Genomic DNA, 21,368 nt, shown 5'->3' on the forward strand with positions numbered 1-21,368 from the left:
AACTCTTTCTTGAAGGTCTCCACGAAGCCATCGAGGCTGTCCTTGCGGCCGTCCCGCACGTGCTGCTTTGCCACCTGGCAGCCCACAGAGCCAGGAGCAGCTGCACAGCAGGTGTACTGGCTAACCCGGCCTCCAGCCACCTGGCTCGAGCGGACCCGCCCCCAGTGATAATAACACAACTGGTCGCGTACACAGCGGCCCGAGGAGGACACCAGGTACTCGGTGCCACAACGGCAGCAGACCCTGCAGGAGGAGTCGCCGGGCCCCTTCCCCTGGCCAGTGAAGAGGACGGCGCCTCCGGGCCGCTCGGGGTGCGGGAAGGGGTAGCCGTTCTCCTCGAGCTGGTCCTGGCTGAGCAGGAACTCCTGGAGGCGGCTGTACAGGGCGGCCCTGCTGAGGCCCGGCATGGAGCTGGGGGTCAGGCCCTTCAGTCTCTTGAGGGTGTTCAGGACCACGTTCAGGTACCTGTTCTTGTTGGGGCTGCAGTCGTAGGCCACCTTCTCCTCGTTCAGCGCCTTCTCCTCGGCCTCCTGCTTGGAGGCGCAGAACTTGAGACACTCTTCGATGAACAGTTGGAGATAGCCTCGGCGGAGGACGGTGGGGACTTGGCACCCAGACCTTCGGAGGACAATAGGTTTCTTCAAACTCGGTAAGGATGGACGACGGACGATTCGCTTAGAGCTGATGGTGGTGGTGGTCTTGCATGCCATCCCTGACCTGTTGCGCGTCTTCCCTGGCTGTCTGCCGACCTTGGAGCCACTGGAGCGTTGGCTGCTGCTGGCCACGCGGGTTCTCTTGGCATCTGTGCAACCTGTGACCAAGCAAGGGCTGGAAGACTGGGCGATCGTCTTCCTCTTCCTGGGGGCTGAGATGCGGACTCCCGAGGGCCTCTCTGTCAGCCTTGGGGCGGTTGGCAAGCAGCAGGCCGATCCCCTCTGTGCAGGGAAGTAGCACGCCTCCGTCACCACCTTGGGACACGCTGGGGGCACCGCCGGACCCCTGTTCTGGGGCTCCGCCTGGATGTCCACAAATGCGGAGGCCTGGTTGTGCATCTGGGGCACCCGGAGCCCGAAGCTCTGGGCAGGCTGATGAGAGGGCAGGGGGAATTCTGGAGCCTCGAGGGCCACCTCCTCGGCCACCTTCTTAGCTTCTGGGTATCCAGGTGGGAACCAGCAGGGAGCTGTGGCTCGCAACATCTTGCTGCCTTCGGGAGCACCGGCCTGGCTCTGCTCCGCTCCCAACTGGCGGCTTCTTGCCTCCAGGGCCGCCTCCTCGGCCACCTTCTTAGCTTCTGGGTATCCAGGTGGGAACCAGCAGGGAGCTGTGGCTCGCAACATCTTGCTGCCTTCGGGAGCACCGGCCTGGCTCTGCTCCGCTCCCAACTGGCGGCTTCTTGCCTCCAGGGCCGCCTCCTCGGCCACCTTCTTAGCTTCTGGGTATCCAGGTGGGAACCAGCAGGGAGCTGTAGCTCGCAACATCTTGCTGCCTTCGGGAGCACCGGCCTGGCTCTGCTCCTCTCCCAACTGGCGGCTTCAATGAGTGCCGCGGCCGCCACCCGTCGCCTTTATAGACGCACAGGGCAGAGTGGGTGGGACTTCTCCTTGATTGGTTGGTGCTTCCATCCAATCACACTGAGCCTCATCTTCCACCAGACTCCAGCTTGGGAATGCCTCGAGGGGTGCACTAATGGAATCAACTGGAACTCCTGGTTGCTAACCTTGGAGCTAGGTTGCTTTTCCTGAGTTAATTAACTGTCCCTGCAGGGCAGTCCTATAATGGCTACTGGAATTGGGCCACCTAGGATTCATTTCAGCGTCAGGGAGTTTGGTCAACTTGCTTGGGCCCACACAGCACCCCATGGAGCCAGGACTGGGCCAGCAGTCTGCTGCATGCTGCAGGGCAGGATCTCTCTGGGGTTGCGTTTCCCTGCTCTCTGCACTCCTCCGCTGCGGGCAAATTGAGGACAGGAAGTGGACCGCACCCACTTCTCTCCCACGACTTGGGCAATGTTCAACACAGGGGTTCTTCAAAAGGTTCATAGAAAATGCACATGGTGAAGAAACTATGCATGGGTTTCCACTGGTTTGCACTCAAATAAACTTGTCCGAACTTCTTATAACCTTCCTGAACTAGATCGAGTTTGAGGCACTGAGAAGGATGAGACATCCACTGAAAAGGACTCCTATCAGAGCAACATGAATTCCACGAAAATTGCAGCAAGAGCAAACATCAAATTTCTGGTGAAGCTTGGGTGGAAGAATGAAGAAATCATTGATGTTTTCACAAAAGCTTCTAAGGACACTACCCCAAAGAAATGAACTCTTTACGAATGTATAGCTTGTTTCAAGAAGAGGTGAGAAGATGTGGGAGATGAATCCTGCAGTGGCTGTGAAAACCACTGTGCCCAGATCAGCTGCAGTTACGACGAGAGCTATCAGTGGAAATTTTAAACAGGAGGGATCACGATCCTGACGCATCCCTCTGACAAATTGTAACCGGAAGTTGGAACATGGCTTTACCAATATGACCTCGAAGGCAAAGCATCATCAAAGCGACGGCTACCGAGAGGTGGCAGTGGTCCAGTCAAAGGAAAAGGAGGCCAGTCAGGAGCCAACATCATGGCATCAGTGTTTTGGGACACTCAAGGCATTTTGCTTGTTGACTTTCTGAAGGGCCAAACATCTGCTTATTAGGAGAGTGTTCCGAGAAGCTTAGAGAAAGCTTTGGTAGAAACATGCTGGGAAAGTCTCACTAGATCCCTGTTCACCACCTCAGTGCTCTGCTCATTCCTCTCATCAAACAAGGGCAATTGTGTCAGTTTCAATGGGCAGTCCTTAGGAATGCACCTTACGGGCTGCTTTCATTCCTTCTAAATTCTTTTTGTTTCCTAATTATACAAAGTCTCCTTGCCTTGCTTGGAAAGATGAGAGAAAGTCTCCTTGCCTTGCTTGGACAGATGAGAGATGAGATCCTCCTCTTCTCTCCCAGGACAGAATGGTCAGACTTGAGTTTCCTTTCTCCTCACTCTTCTCCTCCTTGAGGGAGGTGCTGTGCCGGACAGACCTGCTCCCGTGTCTAGACACGGGTAGACTCGTTGAAGATCCTCACAGGCAATCCTCCTTGGGGTCAAAGGGGAAGGATTTATTTCTTCAGGGCTCAGTAGTCCTCATCCTTACGCGCACCTTCACCAGCCCAGGGCGGGGTAGCGGAGGGTGAAAGGGCGTGGCTCACAGCCCGTTTCTTCCGCTCGGGCGTCTCCTGGGAGGAACCCTTGTCCAGTGAGCGGGTCTTCGTCTCCACCAAATTCCCTAGGGGGACATTTCTGGCAGCCCTTCTTGTTCAGCAGCTTACGGGGGTCAGGTGGACCTCTGCTAGTCACCAGCCTGAAGCCCTTACTCCATTTCAGCTATTTTGGCAGTTGCCTAGGTGACTTTTGAACCTCGTTACCCAGAACAGCCAACGGAGGAGGGGTGAGAAGAGTGGCCGTCTGGGTTTGCCGCATCGTGCTGCCTTAGAGGAGTTGTGCAGTCTTCGGTTGTGTGATACTTCACCTGGCTGATTTCTGGGAATGCCTCCACAAATTCGCTAAATTCAGTAGCTTTTGCCTTCCAAGATTCACCTGGTTGGTGTGTTGCACCCATTCACTAGTCATTTACATTAGGTATATCTCTTAATGCTATCCCTCCCCCTCCCCCCGCCCATGACAGGCCCCGGTGTGTGATGTTCCCCTTTCTGTGTCCAAGCGTTCTCATACTTCAATTCCCACCTATGAATGAGAACATGCGGTGTTTGCTTTTTTTGTCCTTGCGATAGTTTGCTAAGAATGATGGTTTCCATCTTCATCCGTGTCCCTCCAAAGGGGATGAACTCATGCTTTTTCATGGCTGCATAGTATTCCATGGTGTATTTGTGCCACATTTTCTTAATCCAGTCTATCATTGATGGACATCTGGGTTGGTTCCAAGTCTTTGCTACTGTGAATGGTGCCGCAATAAACATACGTCTGCGTGTGTCCTTTTAGCAGCATGATTTCTAATCCTATGGGTATATATACCCAGCAATGGGATGGCTGGGTCAAACGGTATTTCTATTTCGAGATCCTTGAGGATTCGCCACACTATCTTCCACTACCGTTGAACTAGTTTACAGTCCCACCAACAGTGTAAAAGTGTTCCTATTTGTCCACTACCTCTCCAGCACCTGTTGTTTCCTGACTTTTTAATGATCGCTATTCTAACTGGTGTGAGATGATATCTCATTGCGGATTTGATTTGCATTTCTCTGATGGCCAGTTTTGATGAGCATTTTTTCATGTGTCTGTTGGCTGCATAAATGTCTTCTTTTGAGAAGTGTCTCTTCATATCCTTCCCCCACTTGTTGATGGGCTTGTTTGGTTTTTCTTGTAACTCTGTTTGAGGTCTTAGTAGATTCTGGATATTAGCCTTTTGTCAGATGAGTAGATTGCAAAAATGTTCTCCCTTTCTGCAGGATGCCTGTTCACTCTCATGGGAGTTTCTTTAGCTATGCAGAACGTCTTTAGTGTAATTAGATGCTGTTTGTCAATGTTGGCTTTCGTTGCCATTGCTTTTGGCGTTTTAGACATGAGGTCCTTGCCCATGCCTTTGTCCTCAATGGTATTGGCTGGGTTTTCTCCTAGGGTTTGTATGGTTTAAGATCTAACATTTAAGTCTTTCATCTGTCTTGAATTAATTTTTGTACAAGGTGTAAGGAAGGGATCCGATTTCAGCTTTCGACATATGGCTAGCCTGTTTTCCCAGCACCATTTTTTAAATAGGGAATCCTTTCCCCATTTCTTGTTTTTGTCAGGTTTGTCAAAGATCAGATGGTTGTAGATGTGTCGTATTATTTCTGAGGGCTCTATTCTGTTCCATTGGTCTACGGTAACCAAAACGGCAACCGATAGCATGCTCTTTGGTTACTGTAGCCTTCTACTGTAGCTTGAAGTCGGACAGCTTGATGCCTCCATCTTTGTTCTTTTGGCTTAGGATTATGTTGGCAGTGGGGGCCGTTTTGTGGTTCCAGATGAGCTTTAAAGCAGTTTTTTCCAGTTCTGTGAAGAAAGTCATTGGTAGTTTGATGGGGATGGCATTGAATCTATAATTTACCTTGGGCAGTATGGCCATTTTCACGATATTGATTCTTCCAATCCGTGATGGTGGAATATTCTTCCATTTGTTTGTCTCCTCTTTTAGTTCGTGGAGCAATGCTTTGTAGTTCTCCTTGAAGAGGTCCTTCACATCCCTTGTTAGTTGGATTCCTAGGCATTTTATTCTCTTTGAAGCAATTGTGAATGGGAGCTCACTCATGATTTGGCTCTCTGTTTGCCTCTTATTGGTGTATAAGAATGCTTGTGATTTTTGCACCTCGATTTTGTATCCTGAGACTTTGCTGAAGTTGCTTATCAGCTTAAGGAGATTTTGGACTGAGACGATGGGGTTTTCTAAATATTCAATCATGTCATCTGCAAACAGGGACAATTTGACTTCCTCTTTTCCTAATTGATTTCTCTTTATTTCTTTCTCCTGCCTGATTGCCCTGGGCAGAAGTTCCAACACTATGTTGAATAGGAGTGGTGAGAGAGGGCATCCCTGTCTTGTGGCAGTTTGCAAAGGGAATGCTTCCACTTTTTGCCCATTCAGTATGATATTGGCTGTGGGTTTGCCCTAAATAGCCCGTATTATTTTGGGAGATGTCCCATCAATACCTAATTTATTGAGAGTTTTTGGCATGAAGGGCTGTTGAATTTTGTCGAAGGCCTTTTCTGCATCTGTTGAGATAATCACGTGGTTTCTGTCTTTGGTCCTGATTATACGCTGGATTATGTTTATTGTTTTGCATATGTTGGACCAGCCTTGCATGTCAGGGATGAAGCCCACTTCATCATGATGGATAAGCTCTTTGATGTGCTGCTGGATTCGGTTTTCCAGTATTTTATGGAGGATTTTCCCATCGATGTTCCTCAGGGACATAGGCCTAAAATTCTCTTTTTGGGTTGTGTCTCTCTCAGGCTTTGGGATCAGGATGATGCCGGCCTCATGAAATGAGTGAGGGAGGATTCCCTCTTTTTCTGTTGATTGGAATAGTTTCAGAAGGCATGGTACCAGCTCCTCCTTGTCCTTCTGGTAGAATTCGGCTGTGAATCCGTCTGGTCCTGGAGTTTTATTGCTTGATAGGCTGTTAATTATTGCCTCAATTTCAGAGCCTGTTAGTGGTCTACTCAGGCATTCAACTTCTTCCTGGTTTACTCTGGGGAGGTTGTATGCGTCCAGGAATTTATCCATTTCTTCTAGATTTTCTAGTTCATTAGCTTAGAGGTGCTGATAGTATTGTCTGATGGTAGTTTGTATTTCTGTGGGATCGGTGGTGATATCCCCTTTATCATTTTTTACTGCATCTGTTTGATTCTTCTTTCTTTTCTTCTTTCTTAGTCTTGCTAGTGCTCTATCAATTTTGTTGATCACTGCAAAAAACCCGCTCCTGGATTCATTGATTTGTTGAAGGGTTTATTGTGTCTCTATCTCCATCAGTTCTGCTCGGATCTTAGTTATTTCTTGCCTTCTGCTAGTTTTTGAATGTGTTTGCTCTTGCTTCTCTCATTCTTTTAATGGTGATGTTAGGGTATGCATTTTTGATTTTTCCTGCTTTCTCTCGTGGGCAATTAGTGCTATAAATTTCCCTCTACACACTGCTTTAAATGTGACGCAGAGATTCTGGTATGTTGTGCCTTTGTTTTCATTGGTTTCAGAGAATATCTTTCTTTCTCCCTTCATTTCGTTATGTACCCAGTACTCATTAAGGAGCAGGGTGTCCGGTTTCCATGCAGTTGAGCGGTTTTGAGTGAGTTTCTTTATCCTGAGGTCTACTTTGATTGCAATGTGGTCTGAGAGACCGTTTGTAGTAATTTCTGTTATTTTACATTTACTGAGGAGTGCTTTACTTCCAACTATGTGGTCAATGTGGAAATAAGTGTGATGTGGTGCTGAGAAGCATGTATATTCTGTCGATTTGGTGTGGAGCGTTCTGTAGATGTCTCCTAGGTCCGCTTGGTGCAGAGCTGAGTTCAATTCCTGGATATCCTTTTTAGATTTCTGTCTCGTTGGTCTGTCTAATGTTTACAGAGGGCTGTTAAAGTTTCCCATGATTATGATGTGGGAGTCTAAGTCTCTTTTGATCACACTTTAAAGATCAAAAGGTAGAAGCGCAAAGACATTATCTGTGCAATATTAGAAACCTAGTAAGTGGTGGAATTTGGCCTTGAACCCAGATATCTAACTCCAGAGCCTAAGTGCTTCACCCACCTCACTGTGGTGCCTCTCGAGAAAAACAGTTAAGCACACATTCAGAAAGCTGGTGGGCCGGGGGGCTGGCCTTGTACTCAGAGGCCATGGAAGTCCCACGTGGGGTGGCTAGTGGTGTAAGGACAGAGGTCTCGGATGGGCAGAGGGATGTGGACAGGCGCGAGGGGGCGCGGCAGGGACTCGGGGGACTGGGAGTGGCGGCTCGGTGCTGCGGGAGGCGATTAGTGGAAGGCCAGAGGTCTGGGAAGGGCAGAGGGATGGGGACAGGCCCGAGGGTCCGCGGCAGGGATTCCGGGGGACTGGGAGTGGCCGGTTGGGGTTACTCTTGGCTTTTTGCCCTCTCCTGCCGTCGACTGCTCCGGTTTCTTTGGCCTTGCGGCGAGGTGGACAGGGTGAGCTCTCGGGACTGATGGCGGTTGTGGAAGGGGCCTGGGGCCAAGGACAGGCCAGGGCGGCGGGAGAGGCGGACCGGTGGCGTGGCTGGATCTGGGCGCGCTGTCGGACCTTCCACATCACCAGCTGCAGGCAGGCGTTTGCGTCCTCGCTGGAGTTGTGGCCGTCCTGGCTGTCCTGGATGATCTGTCCCAGGTAGTCGGCCGCGAGATTCCTGAGGGAACGCTTGTAGGGGAAACCCAGGTAGTGCGGGAAGAGCACGGCCGTGTCCACCACGGTGCTGTGGATGAGCTTCAGGGCCAGCAGATCTCTCTCCAGGCTGTGCCCGATGAGGATGGTTTGGGCGCTGAAAAAGCTCAGCAGGATGGCTTGCACTTGGGGCAAGGTGATGCTCGTCTTGGCGACGTCGGCCTCGGTGACTCCGGAAAACCTGGTGTTGTAGTCCACGATCTCGTTGTCGGGCTTGACGAAGGTGTCGTACACCACTCGCATGTCGGCGTCCACCACGGTGACGCGGGTCAGCTCTAGGCCATGCGTGGTGTAGCACATCTCACAGTCCAAGGCGTAGATTCCTGGATAAGCGTCTCTGGACAACTCTTTCTTGAAGGTCTCCACGAAGCCATCGAGGCTGTCCTTGCGGCCGTCCCGCACGTGCTGCTTTGCCACCTGGCAGCCCACAGAGCCAGGAGCAGCTGCACAGCAGGTGTACTGGCTAACCCGGCCTCCAGCCACCTGGCTCGAGCGGACCCGCCCCCAGTGATAATAACACAACTGGTCGCGTACACAGCGGCCCGAGGAGGACACCAGGTACTCGGTGCCACAACGGCAGCAGACCCTGCAGGAGGAGTCGCCGGGCCCCTTCCCCTGGCCAGTGAAGAGGACGGCGCCTCCGGGCCGCTCGGGGTGCGGGAAGGGGTAGCCGTTCTCCTCGAGCTGGTCCTGGCTGAGCAGGAACTCCTGGAGGCGGCTGTACAGGGCGGCCCTGCTGAGGCCCGGCATGGAGCTGGGGGTCAGGCCCTTCAGTCTCTTGAGGGTGTTCAGGACCACGTTCAGGTACCTGTTCTTGTTGGGGCTGCAGTCGTAGGCCACCTTCTCCTCGTTCAGCGCCTTCTCCTCGGCCTCCTGCTTGGAGGCGCAGAACTTGAGACACTCTTCGATGAACAGTTGGAGATAGCCTCGGCGGAGGACGGTGGGGACTTGGCACCCAGACCTTCGGAGGACAATAGGTTTCTTCAAACTCGGTAAGGATGGACGACGGACGATTCGCTTAGAGCTGATGGTGGTGGTGGTCTTGCATGCCATCCCTGACCTGTTGCGCGTCTTCCCTGGCTGTCTGCCGACCTTGGAGCCACTGGAGCGTTGGCTGCTGCTGGCCACGCGGGTTCTCTTGGCATCTGTGCAACCTGTGACCAAGCAAGGGCTGGAAGACTGGGCGATCGTCTTCCTCTTCCTGGGGGCTGAGATGCGGACTCCCGAGGGCCTCTCTGTCAGCCTTGGGGCGGTTGGCAAGCAGCAGGCCGATCCCCTCTGTGCAGGGAAGTAGCACGCCTCCGTCACCACCTTGGGACACGCTGGGGGCACCGCCGGACCCCTGTTCTGGGGCTCCGCCTGGATGTCCACAAATGCGGAGGCCTGGTTGTGCATCTGGGGCACCCGGAGCCCGAAGCTCTGGGCAGGCTGATGAGAGGGCAGGGGGAATTCTGGAGCCTCGAGGGCCACCTCCTCGGCCACCTTCTTAGCTTCTGGGTATCCAGGTGGGAACCAGCAGGGAGCTGTGGCTCGCAACATCTTGCTGCCTTCGGGAGCACCGGCCTGGCTCTGCTCCGCTCCCAACTGGCGGCTTCTTGCCTCCAGGGCCGCCTCCTCGGCCACCTTCTTAGCTTCTGGGTATCCAGGTGGGAACCAGCAGGGAGCTGTGGCTCGCAACATCTTGCTGCCTTCGGGAGCACCGGCCTGGCTCTGCTCCGCTCCCAACTGGCGGCTTCTTGCCTCCAGGGCCGCCTCCTCGGCCACCTTCTTAGCTTCTGGGTATCCAGGTGGGAACCAGCAGGGAGCTGTAGCTCGCAACATCTTGCTGCCTTCGGGAGCACCGGCCTGGCTCTGCTCCTCTCCCAACTGGCGGCTTCAATGAGTGCCGCGGCCGCCACCCGTCGCCTTTATAGACGCACAGGGCAGAGTGGGTGGGACTTCTCCTTGATTGGTTGGTGCTTCCATCCAATCACACTGAGCCTCATCTTCCACCAGACTCCAGCTTGGGAATGCCTCGAGGGGTGCACTAATGGAATCAACTGGAACTCCTGGTTGCTAACCTTGGAGCTAGGTTGCTTTTCCTGAGTTAATTAACTGTCCCTGCAGGGCAGTCCTATAATGGCTACTGGAATTGGGCCACCTAGGATTCATTTCAGCGTCAGGGAGTTTGGTCAACTTGCTTGGGCCCACACAGCACCCCATGGAGCCAGGACTGGGCCAGCAGTCTGCTGCATGCTGCAGGGCAGGATCTCTCTGGGGTTGCGTTTCCCTGCTCTCTGCACTCCTCCGCTGCGGGCAAATTGAGGACAGGAAGTGGACCGCACCCACTTCTCTCCCACGACTTGGGCAATGTTCAACACAGGGGTTCTTCAAAAGGTTCATAGAAAATGCACATGGTGAAGAAACTAGGCATGGGTTTCCACTGGTTTGCACTCAAATAAACTTGTCCGAACTTCTTATAACCTTCCTGAACTAGATCGAGTTTGAGGCACTGAGAAGGATGAGACATCCACTGAAAAGGACTCCTATCAGAGCAACATGAATTCCACGAAAATTGCAGCAAGAGCAAACATCAAATTTCTGGTGAAGCTTGGGTGGAAGAATGAAGAAATCATTGATGTTTTCACAAAAGCTTCTAAGGACACTACCCCAAAGAAATGAACTCTTTACGAATGTATAGCTTGTTTCAAGAAGAGGTGAGAAGATGTGGGAGATGAATCCTGCAGTGGCTGTGAAAACCACTGTGCCCAGATCAGCTGCAGTTACGACGAGAGCTATCAGTGGAAATTTTAAACAGGAGGGATCACGATCCTGACGCATCCCTCTGACAAATTGTAACCGGAAGTTGGAACATGGCTTTACCAATATGACCTCGAAGGCAAAGCATCATCAAAGCGACGGCTACCGAGAGGTGGCAGTGGTCCAGTCAAAGGAAAAGGAGGCCAGTCAGGAGCCAACATCATGGCATCAGTGTTTTGGGACACTCAAGGCATTTTGCTTGTTGACTTTCTGAAGGGCCAAACATCTGCTTATTAGGAGAGTGTTCCGAGAAGCTTAGAGAAAGCTTTGGTAGAAACATGCTGGGAAAGTCTCACTAGATCCCTGTTCACCACCTCAGTGCTCTGCTCATTCCTCTCATCAAACAAGGGCAATTGTGTCAGTTTCAATGGGCAGTCCTTAGGAATGCACCTTACGGGCTGCTTTCATTCCTTCTAAATTCTTTTTGTTTCCTAATTATACAAAGTCTCCTTGCCTTGCTTGGAAAGATGAGAGAAAGTCTCCTTGCCTTGCTTGGACAGATGAGAGATGAGATCCTCCTCTTCTCTCCCAGGACAGAATGGTCAGACTTGAGTTTCCTTTCTCCTCACTCTTCTCCTCCTTGAGGGAGGTGCTGTGCCGGACAGACCTGCTCCCGTGTCTAGACACGGGTAGACTCGTTGAAGATCCTCACAGGCAATCCTCCTTGGGGTCAAAGGGGAAGGATTTATTTCTTCAGGGCTCAGTAGTCCTCATCCTTACGCGCACCTTCACCAGCCCAGGGCGGGGTAGCGGAGGGTGAAAGGGCGTGGCTCACAGCCCGTTTCTTCCGCTCGGGCGTCTCCTGGGAGGAACCCTTGTCCAGTGAGCGGGTCTTCGTCTCCACCAAATTCCCTAGGGGGACATTTCTGGCAGCCCTTCTTGTTCAGCAGCTTACGGGGGTCAGGTGGACCTCTGCTAGTCACCAGCCTGAAGCCCTTACTCCATTTCAGCTATTTTGGCAGTTGCCTAGGTGACTTTTGAACCTCGTTACCCAGAACAGCCAACGGAGGAGGGGTGAGAAGAGTGGCCGTCTGGGTTTGCCGCATCGTGCTGCCTTAGAGGAGTTGTGCAGTCTTCGGTTGTGTGATACTTCACCTGGCTGATTTCTGGGAATGCCTCCACAAATTCGCTAAATTCAGTAGCTTTTGCCTTCCAAGATTCACCTGGTTGGTGTGTTGCACCCATTCACTAGTCATTTACATTAGGTATATCTCTTAATGCTATCCCTCCCCCTCCCCCCGCCCATGACAGGCCCCGGTGTGTGATGTTCCCCTTTCTGTGTCCAAGCGTTCTCATACTTCAATTCCCACCTATGAATGAGAACATGCGGTGTTTGCTTTTTTTGTCCTTGCGATAGTTTGCTAAGAATGATGGTTTCCAGCTTCATCCGTGTCCCTCCAAAGGGGATGAACTCATGCTTTTTCATGGCTGCATAGTATTCCATGGTGTATTTGTGCCACATTTTCTTAATCCAGTCTATCATTGATGGACATCTGGGTTGGTTCCAAGTCTTTGCTACTGTGAATGGTGCCGCAATAAACATACGTCTGCGTGTGTCCTTTTAGCAGCATGATTTCTAATCCTATGGGTATATATACCCAGCAATGGGATGGCTGGGTCAAACGGTATTTCTATTTCGAGATCCTTGAGGATTCGCCACACTATCTTCCACTACCGTTGAACTAGTTTACAGTCCCACCAACAGTGTAAAAGTGTTCCTATTTGTCCACTACCTCTCCAGCACCAGTTGTTTCCTGACTTTTTAATGATCGCTATTCTAACTGGTGTGAGATGATATCTCATTGCGGATTTGATTTGCATTTCTCTGATGGCCAGTTTTGATGAGCATTTTTTCATGTGTCTGTTGGCTGCATAAATGTCTTCTTTTGAGAAGTGTCTCTTCATATCCTTCCCCCACTTGTTGATGGGCTTGTTTGGTTTTTCTTGTAACTCTGTTTGAGGTCTTAGTAGATTCTGGATATTAGCCTTTTGTCAGATGAGTAGATTGCAAAAATGTTCTCCCTTTCTGCAGGATGCCTGTTCACTCTCATGGGAGTTTCTTTAGCTATGCAGAACGTCTTTAGTGTAATTAGATGCTGTTTGTCAATGTTGGCTTTCGTTGCCATTGCTTTTGGCGTTTTAGACATGAGGTCCTTGCCCATGCCTTTGTCCTCAATGGTATTGGCTGGGTTTTCTCCTAGGGTTTGTATGGTTTAAGATCTAACATTTAAGTCTTTCATCTGTCTTGAATTAATTTTTGTACAAGGTGTAAGGAAGGGATCCGATTTCAGCTTTCGACATATGGCTAGCCTGTTTTCCCAGCACCATTTTTTAAATAGGGAATCCTTTCCCCATTTCTTGTTTTTGTCAGGTTTGTCAAAGATCAGATGGTTGTAGATGTGTCGTATTATTTCTGAGGGCTCTATTCTGTTCCATTGGTCTACGGTAACCAAAACGGCAACCGATAGCATGCTCTTTGGTTACTGTAGCCTTCTACTGTAGCTTGAAGTCGGACAGCTTGATGCCTCCATCTTTGTTCTTTTGGCTTAGGATTATGTTGGCAGTGGGGGCCGTTTTGTGGTTCCAGATGAGCTTTAAAGCAGTTTTTTCCAGTTCTGTGAAGAAAGTCATTGGTAGTTTGATGGGGATGGCATTGAATCTATAATTTACCTTGGGCAGTATGGCCATTTTCACGATATTGATTCTTCCAATCCGTGATGGTGGAATATTCTTCCATTTGTTTGTCTCCTCTTTTAGTTCGTGGAGCAATGCTTTGTAGTTCTCCTTGAAGAGGTCCTTCACATCCCTTGTTAGTTGGATTCCTAGGCATTTTATTCTCTTTGAAGCAATTGTGAATGGGAGCTCACTCATGATTTGGCTCTCTGTTTGCCTCTTATTGGTGTATAAGAATGCTTGTGATTTTTGCACCTCGATTTTGTATCCTGAGACTTTGCTGAAGTTGCTTATCAGCTTAAGGAGATTTTGGACTGAGACGATGGGGTTTTCTAAATATTCAATCATGTCATCTGCAAACAGGGACAATTTGACTTCCTCTTTTCCTAATTGATTTCTCTTTATTTCTTTCTCCTGCCTGATTGCCCTGGGCAGAAGTTCCAACACTATGTTGAATAGGAGAGGTGAGAGAGGGCATCCCTGTCTTGTGGCAGTTTGCAAAGGGAATGCTTCCACTTTTTGCCCATTCAGTATGATATTGGCTGTGGGTTTGCCCTAAATAGCCCGTATTATTTTGGGAGATGTCCCATCAATACCTAAATTATTGAGAGTTTTTGGCATGAAGGGCTGTTGAATTTTGTCGAAGGCCTTTTCTGCATCTGTTGAGATAATCACGCGGTTTCTGTCTTTGGTTCTGATTATATGCTGGATTATGTTTATTGTTTTGCATATGTTGGACCAGCCTTGCATGTCAGGGATGAAGCCCACTGCATCATGATGGATAAGCTCTTTGATGTGCTGCTGGATTCGGTTTTCCAGTATTTTATGGAGGATTTTCCCATCGATGTTCCTCAGGGACATAGGCCTAAAATTCTCCTTTTGGGTTGTGTGTCTCTCAGGCTTTGGGATCAGGATGATGCCGGCCTCATGAAATGAGTGAGGGAGGATTCCCTCTTTTTCTGTTGATTGGAATAGTTTCAGAAGGCATGGTACCAGCTCCTCCTTGTCCTTCTGGTAGAATTCGGCTGTGAATCCGTCTGGTCCTGGAGTTTTATTGCTTGATAGGCTGTTAATTATTGCCTCAATTTCAGAGCCTTTTAGTGATCTACTCAGGCATTCAACTTCTTCCTGGTTTACTCTGGGGAGGTTGTATGCGTCCAGGAATTTATCCATTTCTTCTAGATTTTCTAGTTCATTAGCTTAGAGGTGCTGATAGTATTGTCTGATGGTAGTTTGTATTTCTGTGGGATCGGTGGTGATATCCCCTTTATCATTTTTTACTGCATCTGTTTGATTCTTCTTTCTTTTCTTCTTTCTTAGTCTTGCTAGTGCTCTATCAATTTTGTTGATCACTGCAAAAAACCCGCTCCTGGATTCATTGATTTGTTGAAGGGTTTATTGTGTCTCTATCTCCATCAGTTCTGCTCGGATCTTAGTTATTTCTTGCCTTCTGCTAGTTTTTGAATGTGTTTGCTCTTGCTTCTCTCATTCTTTTAATGGTGATGTTAGGGTATGCATTTTTGATTTTTCCTGCTTTCTCTCGTGGGCAATTAGTGCTATAAATTTCCCTCTACACACTGCTTTAAATGTGACGCAGAGATTCTGGTATGTTGTGCCTTTGTTTTCATTGGTTTCAGAGAATATCTTACTTTCTGCCTTCATTTCGTTATGTACCCAGTACTCATTCAGGTGCAGGTTGTCCGGATTCCATGCAGTTGAGCGGTTTTGAGTGAGTTTCTTTATCCTCAGGTCTACTTTGATTGCAATGTGGTCTGAGAGACCGTTTGTAGTAATTTCTGTTATTTTACATTTACTGAGGAGTGCTTTACTTCCAACTATGTGGTCAATGTGGAAATAAGTGTGATGTGGTGCTGAGAAGCATGTATATTCTGTGGATTTGGGGTGGAGCGTTCTGTAGATGTCTCCTAGGTCCGCTTGGTGCAGAGCTGAGTTAAATTCCTGGATATCCTTTTTAGATTTCTGTCTCGTTGGTCTGTCTAATGTTTACAGAGGGCTGTTAAAGTTTCCCATGATTATGATGTGGGAGTCTAAGTCTCTTTTGATCACACTTTAAAGATCAAAAGGTAGAAGCGCAAAGACATTATCTGTGCAATATTAGAAACCTAGTAAGTGGTGGAATTTGGCCTTGAACCCAGATATCTAACTCCAGAGCCTAAGTGCTTCACCCACCTCACTGTGGTGCCTCTCGAGAAAAACAGGTAAGCACACATTCAGAAAGCTGGTGGGCCGGGGGGCTGGCCTTGTACTCAGAGGCCATGGAAGTCCCACGTGGGGTGGCTAGTGGTGTAAGGACAGAGGTCTCGGATGGGCAGAGGGATGTGGACAGGCGCGAGGGGGCGCGGCAGGGACTCGGGGGACTGGGAGTGGTGGCTCGGTGCTGCGGGAGGCGATTAGTGGAAGGACAGAGGTCTGGGAAGGGCAGAGGGATGGGGACAGGCCCGAGGGTCCGCGGCAGGGATTCCGGGGGACTGGGAGTGGCCGGTTGGGGTTACTCTTGGCTTTTTGCCCTCTCCTGCCGTCGACTGCTCCGGTTTCTTTGGCCTTGCGGCGAGGTGGACAGGGTGAGCTCTCGGGACTGATGGCGGTTGTGGAAGGGGCCTGGGGCCAAGGACAGGCCAGGGCGGCGGGAGAGGCGGACCGGTGGCGTGGCTGGATCTGGGCGCGCTGTCGGACCTTCCACATCACCAGCTGCAGGCAGGCGTTTGCGTCCTCGCTGGAGTTGTGGCCGTCCTGGCTGTCCTGGATGATCTGTCCCAGGTAGTCGGCCGCGAGATTCCTGAGGGAACGCTTGTAGGGGAAACCCAGGTAGTGCGGGAAGAGCACGGCCGTGTCCACCACGGTGCTGTGGATGAGCTTCAGGGCCAGCAGATCGCTCTCCAGGCTGTGCCCGATGAGGATGGTTTGGGCGCTGAAAAAGCTCAGCAGGATGGCTTGCACTTGGGGCAAGGTGATGCTCGTCTTGGCGACGTCGGCCTCGGTGACTCCGGAAAACCTGGTGTTGTAGTCCACGATCTCGTTGTCGGGCTTGACGAAGGTGTCGTACACCACTCGCATGTCGGCGTCCACCACGGTGACGCGGGTCAGCTCTAGGCCATGCGTGGTGTAGCACATCTCACAGTCCAAGGCGTAGATTCCTGGATAAGCGTCTCTGGACAACTCTTTCTTGAAGGTCTCCACGAAGCCATCGAGGCTGTCCTTGCGGCCGTCCCGCACGTGCTGCTTTGCCACCTGGCAGCCCACAGAGCCAGGAGCAGCTGCACAGCAGGTGTACTGGCTAACCCGGCCTCCAGCCACCTGGCTCGAGCGGACCCGCCCCCAGTGATAATAACACAACTGGTCGCGTACACAGCGGCCCGAGGAGGACACCAGGTACTCGGTGCCACAACGGCAGCAGACCCTGCAGGAGGAGTCGCCGGGCCCCTTCCCCTGGCCAGTGAAGAGGACGGCGCCTCCGGGCCGCTCGGGGTGCGGGAAGGGGTAGCCGTTCTCCTCGAGCTGGTCCTGGCTGAGCAGGAACTCCTGGAGGCGGCTGTACAGGGCGGCCCTGCTGAGGCCCGGCATGGAGCTGGGGGTCAGGCCCTTCAGTCTCTTGAGGGTGTTCAGGACCACGTTCAGGTACCTGTTCTTGTTGGGGCTGCAGTCGTAGGCCACCTTCTCCTCGTTCAGCGCCTTCTCCTCGGCCTCCTGCTTGGAGGCGCAGAACTTGAGACACTCTTCGGTGAACAGTTGGAGATAGCCTCGGCGGAGGACGGTGGGGACTTGGCACCCAGACCTTCGGAGGACAATAGGTTTCTTCAAACTCGGTAAGGATGGACGACGGACGATTCGCTTAGAGCTGATGGTGGTGGTGGTCTTGCATGCCATCCCTGACCTGTTGCGCGTCTTCCCTGGCTGTCTGCCGACCTTGGAGCCACTGGAGCGTTGGCTGCTGCTGGCCACGCGGGTTCTCTTGGCATCTGTGCAACCTGTGACCAAGCAAGGGCTGGAAGACTGGGCGATCGTCTTCCTCTTCCTGGGGGCTGAGATGCGGACTCCCGAGGGCCTCTCTGTCAGCCTTGGGGCGGCTGGCAAGCAGCAGGCCGATCCCCTCTGTGCAGGGAAGTAGCACGCCTCCGTCACCACCTTGGGACACGCTGGGGGCACCGCCGGACCCCTGTTCTGGGGCTCCGCCTGGATGTCCACAAATGCGGAGGCCTGGTTGTGCATCTGGGGCACCCGGAGCCCGAAGCTCTGGGCAGGCTGATGAGAGGGCAGGGGGAATTCTGGAGCCTCGAGGGCCGCCTCCTCGGCCACCTTCTTAGCTTCTGGGTATCCAGGTGGGAACCAGCAGGGAGCTGTGGCTCGCAACATCTTGCTGCCTTCGGGAGCACCGGCCTGGCTCTGCTCCGCTCCCAACTGGCGGCTTCTTGCCTCCAGGGCCGCCTCCTCGGCCACCTTCTTAGCTTCTGGGTATCCAGGTGGGAACCAGCAGGGAGCTGTGGCTCGCAACATCTTGCTGCCTTCGGGAGCACCGGCCTGGCTCTGCTCCGCTCCCAACTGGCGGCTTCTTGCCTCCAGGGCCGCCTCCTCGGCCACCTTCTTAGCTTCTGGGTATCCAGGTGGGAACCAGCAGGGAGCTGTGGCTCGCAACATCTTGCTGCCTTCGGGAGCACCGGCCTGGCTCTGCTCCTCTCCCAACTGGCGGCTTCAATGAGTGCCGCGGCCGCCACCCGTCGCCTTTATAGACGCACAGGGCAGAGTGGGTGGGACTTCTCCTTGATAGGTTGCTGCTTCCATCCAATCACACTGAGCCTCATCTTCCACCAGACTCCAGCTTGGGAATGCCTCGAGGGGTGCACTAATGGAATCAACTGGAACTCCTGGTTGCTAACCTTGGAGCTAGGTTGCTTTTCCTGAGTTAATTAACTGTCCCTGCAGGGCAGTCCTATAATGGCTACTGGAATTGGGCCACCTAGGATTCATTTCAGCGTCAGGGAGTTTGGTCAACTTGCTTGGGCCCACACAGCACCCCATGGAGCCAGGACTGGGCCAGCAGTCTGCTGCATGCTGCAGGGCAGGATCTCTCTGGGGTTGCGTTTCCCTGCTCTCTGCACTCCTCCGCTGCGGGCAAATTGGGGACAGGAAGTGGACCGCACCCACTTCTCTCCCACGACTTGGGCAATGTTCAACACAGGGGTTCTTCAAAAGGTTCATAGAAAATGCACATGGTGAAGAAACTATGCATGGGTTTCCACTGGTTTGCACTCAAATAAACTTGTCCGAACTTCTTATAACCTTTCTGAACTAGATCGAGTTTGAGGCACTGAGAAGGATGAGACATCCACTGAAAAGGACTCCTATCAGAGCAACATGAATTCCACGAAAATTGCAGCAAGAGCAAACATCAAATTTCTGGTGAAGCTTGGGTGGAAGAATGAAGAAATCATAGAGGTTTCCACAAAAGCTTCTAAGGACACTACCCCAAAGAAATGAACTCTTTACGAATGAATAGCTTGTTTCAAGAAGAGTTGAGAAGATGTGGGAGATGAATCCTGCAGTGGCTGTGAAAACCACTGTGCCCAGATCAGCTGCAGTTACGACGAGAGCTATCAGTGGAAATTTTAAACAGGAGGGATCACGATCCTGACGCATCCCTCTGACAAATTGTAACCGGAAGTTGGAACATGGCTTTACCAATATGACCTCGAAGGCAAAGCATCATCAACGCGACGGCTACCGAGAGGTGGCAGTGGTCCAGTCAAAGGAAAAGGAGGCCAGTCAGGAGCCAACATCATGGCATCAGTGTTTTGGGACACTCAAGGCATTTTGCTTGTTGACTTTCTGAAGGGCCAAACATCTGCTTATTAGGAGAGTGTTCCGAGAAGCTTAGAGAAAGCTTTGGTAGAAACATGCTGGGAAAGTCTCACTAGATCCCTGTTCACCACCTCAGTGCTCTGCTCATTCCTCTCATCAAACAAGGGCAATTGTGTCAGTTTCAATGGGCAGTCCTTAGGAATGCACCTTACGGGCTGCTTTCATTCCTTCTAAATTCTTTTTGTTTCCTAATTATACAAAGTCTCCTTGCCTTGCTTGGAAAGATGAGAGAAAGTCTCCTTGCCTTGCTTGGACAGATGAGAGATGAGATCCTCCTCTTCTCTCCCAGGACAGAATGGTCAGACTTGAGTTTCCTTTCTCCTCATTCTTCTCCTTGAGGGAGGTGCTGTGCCGGACAGACCTGCTCCCGTGTCTAGACACGGGTAGACTCGTTGAAGATCCTCACAGGCAATCCTCCTTGGGGTCAAAGGGGAAGGATTTATTTCTTCAGGGCTCAGTAGTCCTCATCCTTACGCGCACCTTCACCAGCCCAGGGCGGGGTAGCGGAGGGTGAAAGGGCGTGGCTCACAGCCCGTTTCTTCCGCTCGGGCGTCTCCTGGGAGGAACCCTTGTCCAGTGAGCGGGTCTTCGTCTCCACCAAATTCCCTAGGGGGACATTTCTGGCAGCCCTTCTTGTTCAGCAGCTTACGGGGGTCAGGTGGACCTCTGCTAGTCACCAGCCTGAAGCCCTTACTCCATTTCAGCTATTTTGGCAGTTGCCTAGGTGACTTTTGAACCTCGTTACCCAGAACAGCCAACGGAGGAGGGGTGAGAAGAGTGGCCGTCTGGGTTTGCCGCATCGTGCTGCCTTAGAGGAGTTGTGCAGTCTTCGGTTGTGTGATACTTCACCTGGCTGATTTCTGGGAATGCCTCCACAAATTCGCTAAATTCAGTAGCTTTTGCCTTCCAAGATTCACCTGGTTGGTGTGTTGCACCCATTCACTAGTCATTTACATTAGGTATATCTCTTAATGCTATCCCTCCCCCTCCCCCCGCCCATGACAGGCCCCGGTGTGTGATGTTCCCCTTTCTGTGTCCAAGCGTTCTCATACTTCAATTCCCACCTATGAATGAGAACATGCGGTGTTTGCTTTTTTTGTCCTTGCGATAGTTTGCTAAGAATGATGGTTTCCAGCTTCATCCGTGTCCCTCCAAAGGGGATGAACTCATGCTTTTTCATGGCTGCATAGTATTCCATGGTGTATTTGTGCCACATTTTCTTAATCCAGTCTATCATTGATGGACATCTGGGTTGGTTCCAAGTCTTTGCTACTGTGAATGGTGCCGCAATAAACATACGTCTGCGTGTGTCCTTTTAGCAGCATGATTTCTAATCCTATGGGTATATATACCCAGCAATGGGATGGCTGGGTCAAACGGTATTTCTATTTCGAGATCCTTGAGGATTCGCCACACTATCTTCCACTACCGTTGAACTAGTTTACAGTCCCACCAACAGTGTAAAAGTGTTCCTATTTGTCCACTACCTCTCCAGCACCTGTTGTTTCCTGACTTTTTAATGATCGCTATTCTAACTGGTGTGAGATGATATCTCATTGCGGATTTGATTTGCATTTCTCTGATGGCCAGTTTTGATGAGCATTTTTTCATGTGTCTGTTGGCTGCATAAATGTCTTCTTTTGAGAAGTGTCTCTTCATATCCTTCCCCCACTTGTTGATGGGCTTGTTTGGTTTTTCTTGTAACTCTGTTTGAGGTCTTAGTAGATTCTGGATATTAGCCTTTTGTCAGATGAGTAGATTGCAAAAATTTTCTCCCTTTCTGCAGGATGCCTGTTCACTCTCATGGGAGTTTCTTTAGCTATGCAGAACGTCTTTAGTGTAATTAGATGCTGTTTGTCAATGTTGGCTTTCGTTGCCATTGCTTTTGGCGTTTTAGACATGAGGTCCTTGCCCATGCCTTTGTCCTCAATGGTATTGGCTGGGTTTTCTCCTAGGGTTTGTATGGTTTAAGATCTAACATTTAAGTCTTTCATCTGTCTTGAATTAATTTTTGTACAAGGTGTAAGGAAGGGATCCGATTTCAGCTTTCGACATATGGCT

General features: G+C 51.0%; 1 protein-coding gene across 1 annotated transcript; it reads right to left on the reverse strand.

Annotated features, from left to right (window-relative positions):
* Window positions 1-15,731: 15,731 nt before the first annotated feature.
* On the reverse strand, window positions 15,732-18,086 carry LOC134730908 (exonuclease GOR-like). Its single transcript, XM_063606581.1, has one exon. The coding sequence runs from the start codon at window positions 18,084-18,086 to the stop codon at window positions 15,732-15,734; it is 2,355 nt and encodes a 784-aa protein (XP_063462651.1).
* Between the last annotated feature and the right edge of the window lie 3,282 nt (window positions 18,087-21,368).

This window comes from Pan paniscus, chromosome 7, assembly GCF_029289425.2.
Source record: "Pan paniscus chromosome 7, NHGRI_mPanPan1-v2.0_pri, whole genome shotgun sequence".
Lineage (NCBI taxonomy): Eukaryota > Metazoa > Chordata > Mammalia > Primates > Hominidae > Pan > Pan paniscus.

What these genes read in the sequence shown, in the direction of transcription:
- LOC134730908 (XM_063606581.1), bottom strand. Translation starts at nt 18,086, where the DNA reads ATGTTGCGAGCCACAGCTCCCTGCTGGTTCCCACCTGGATACCCAGAA.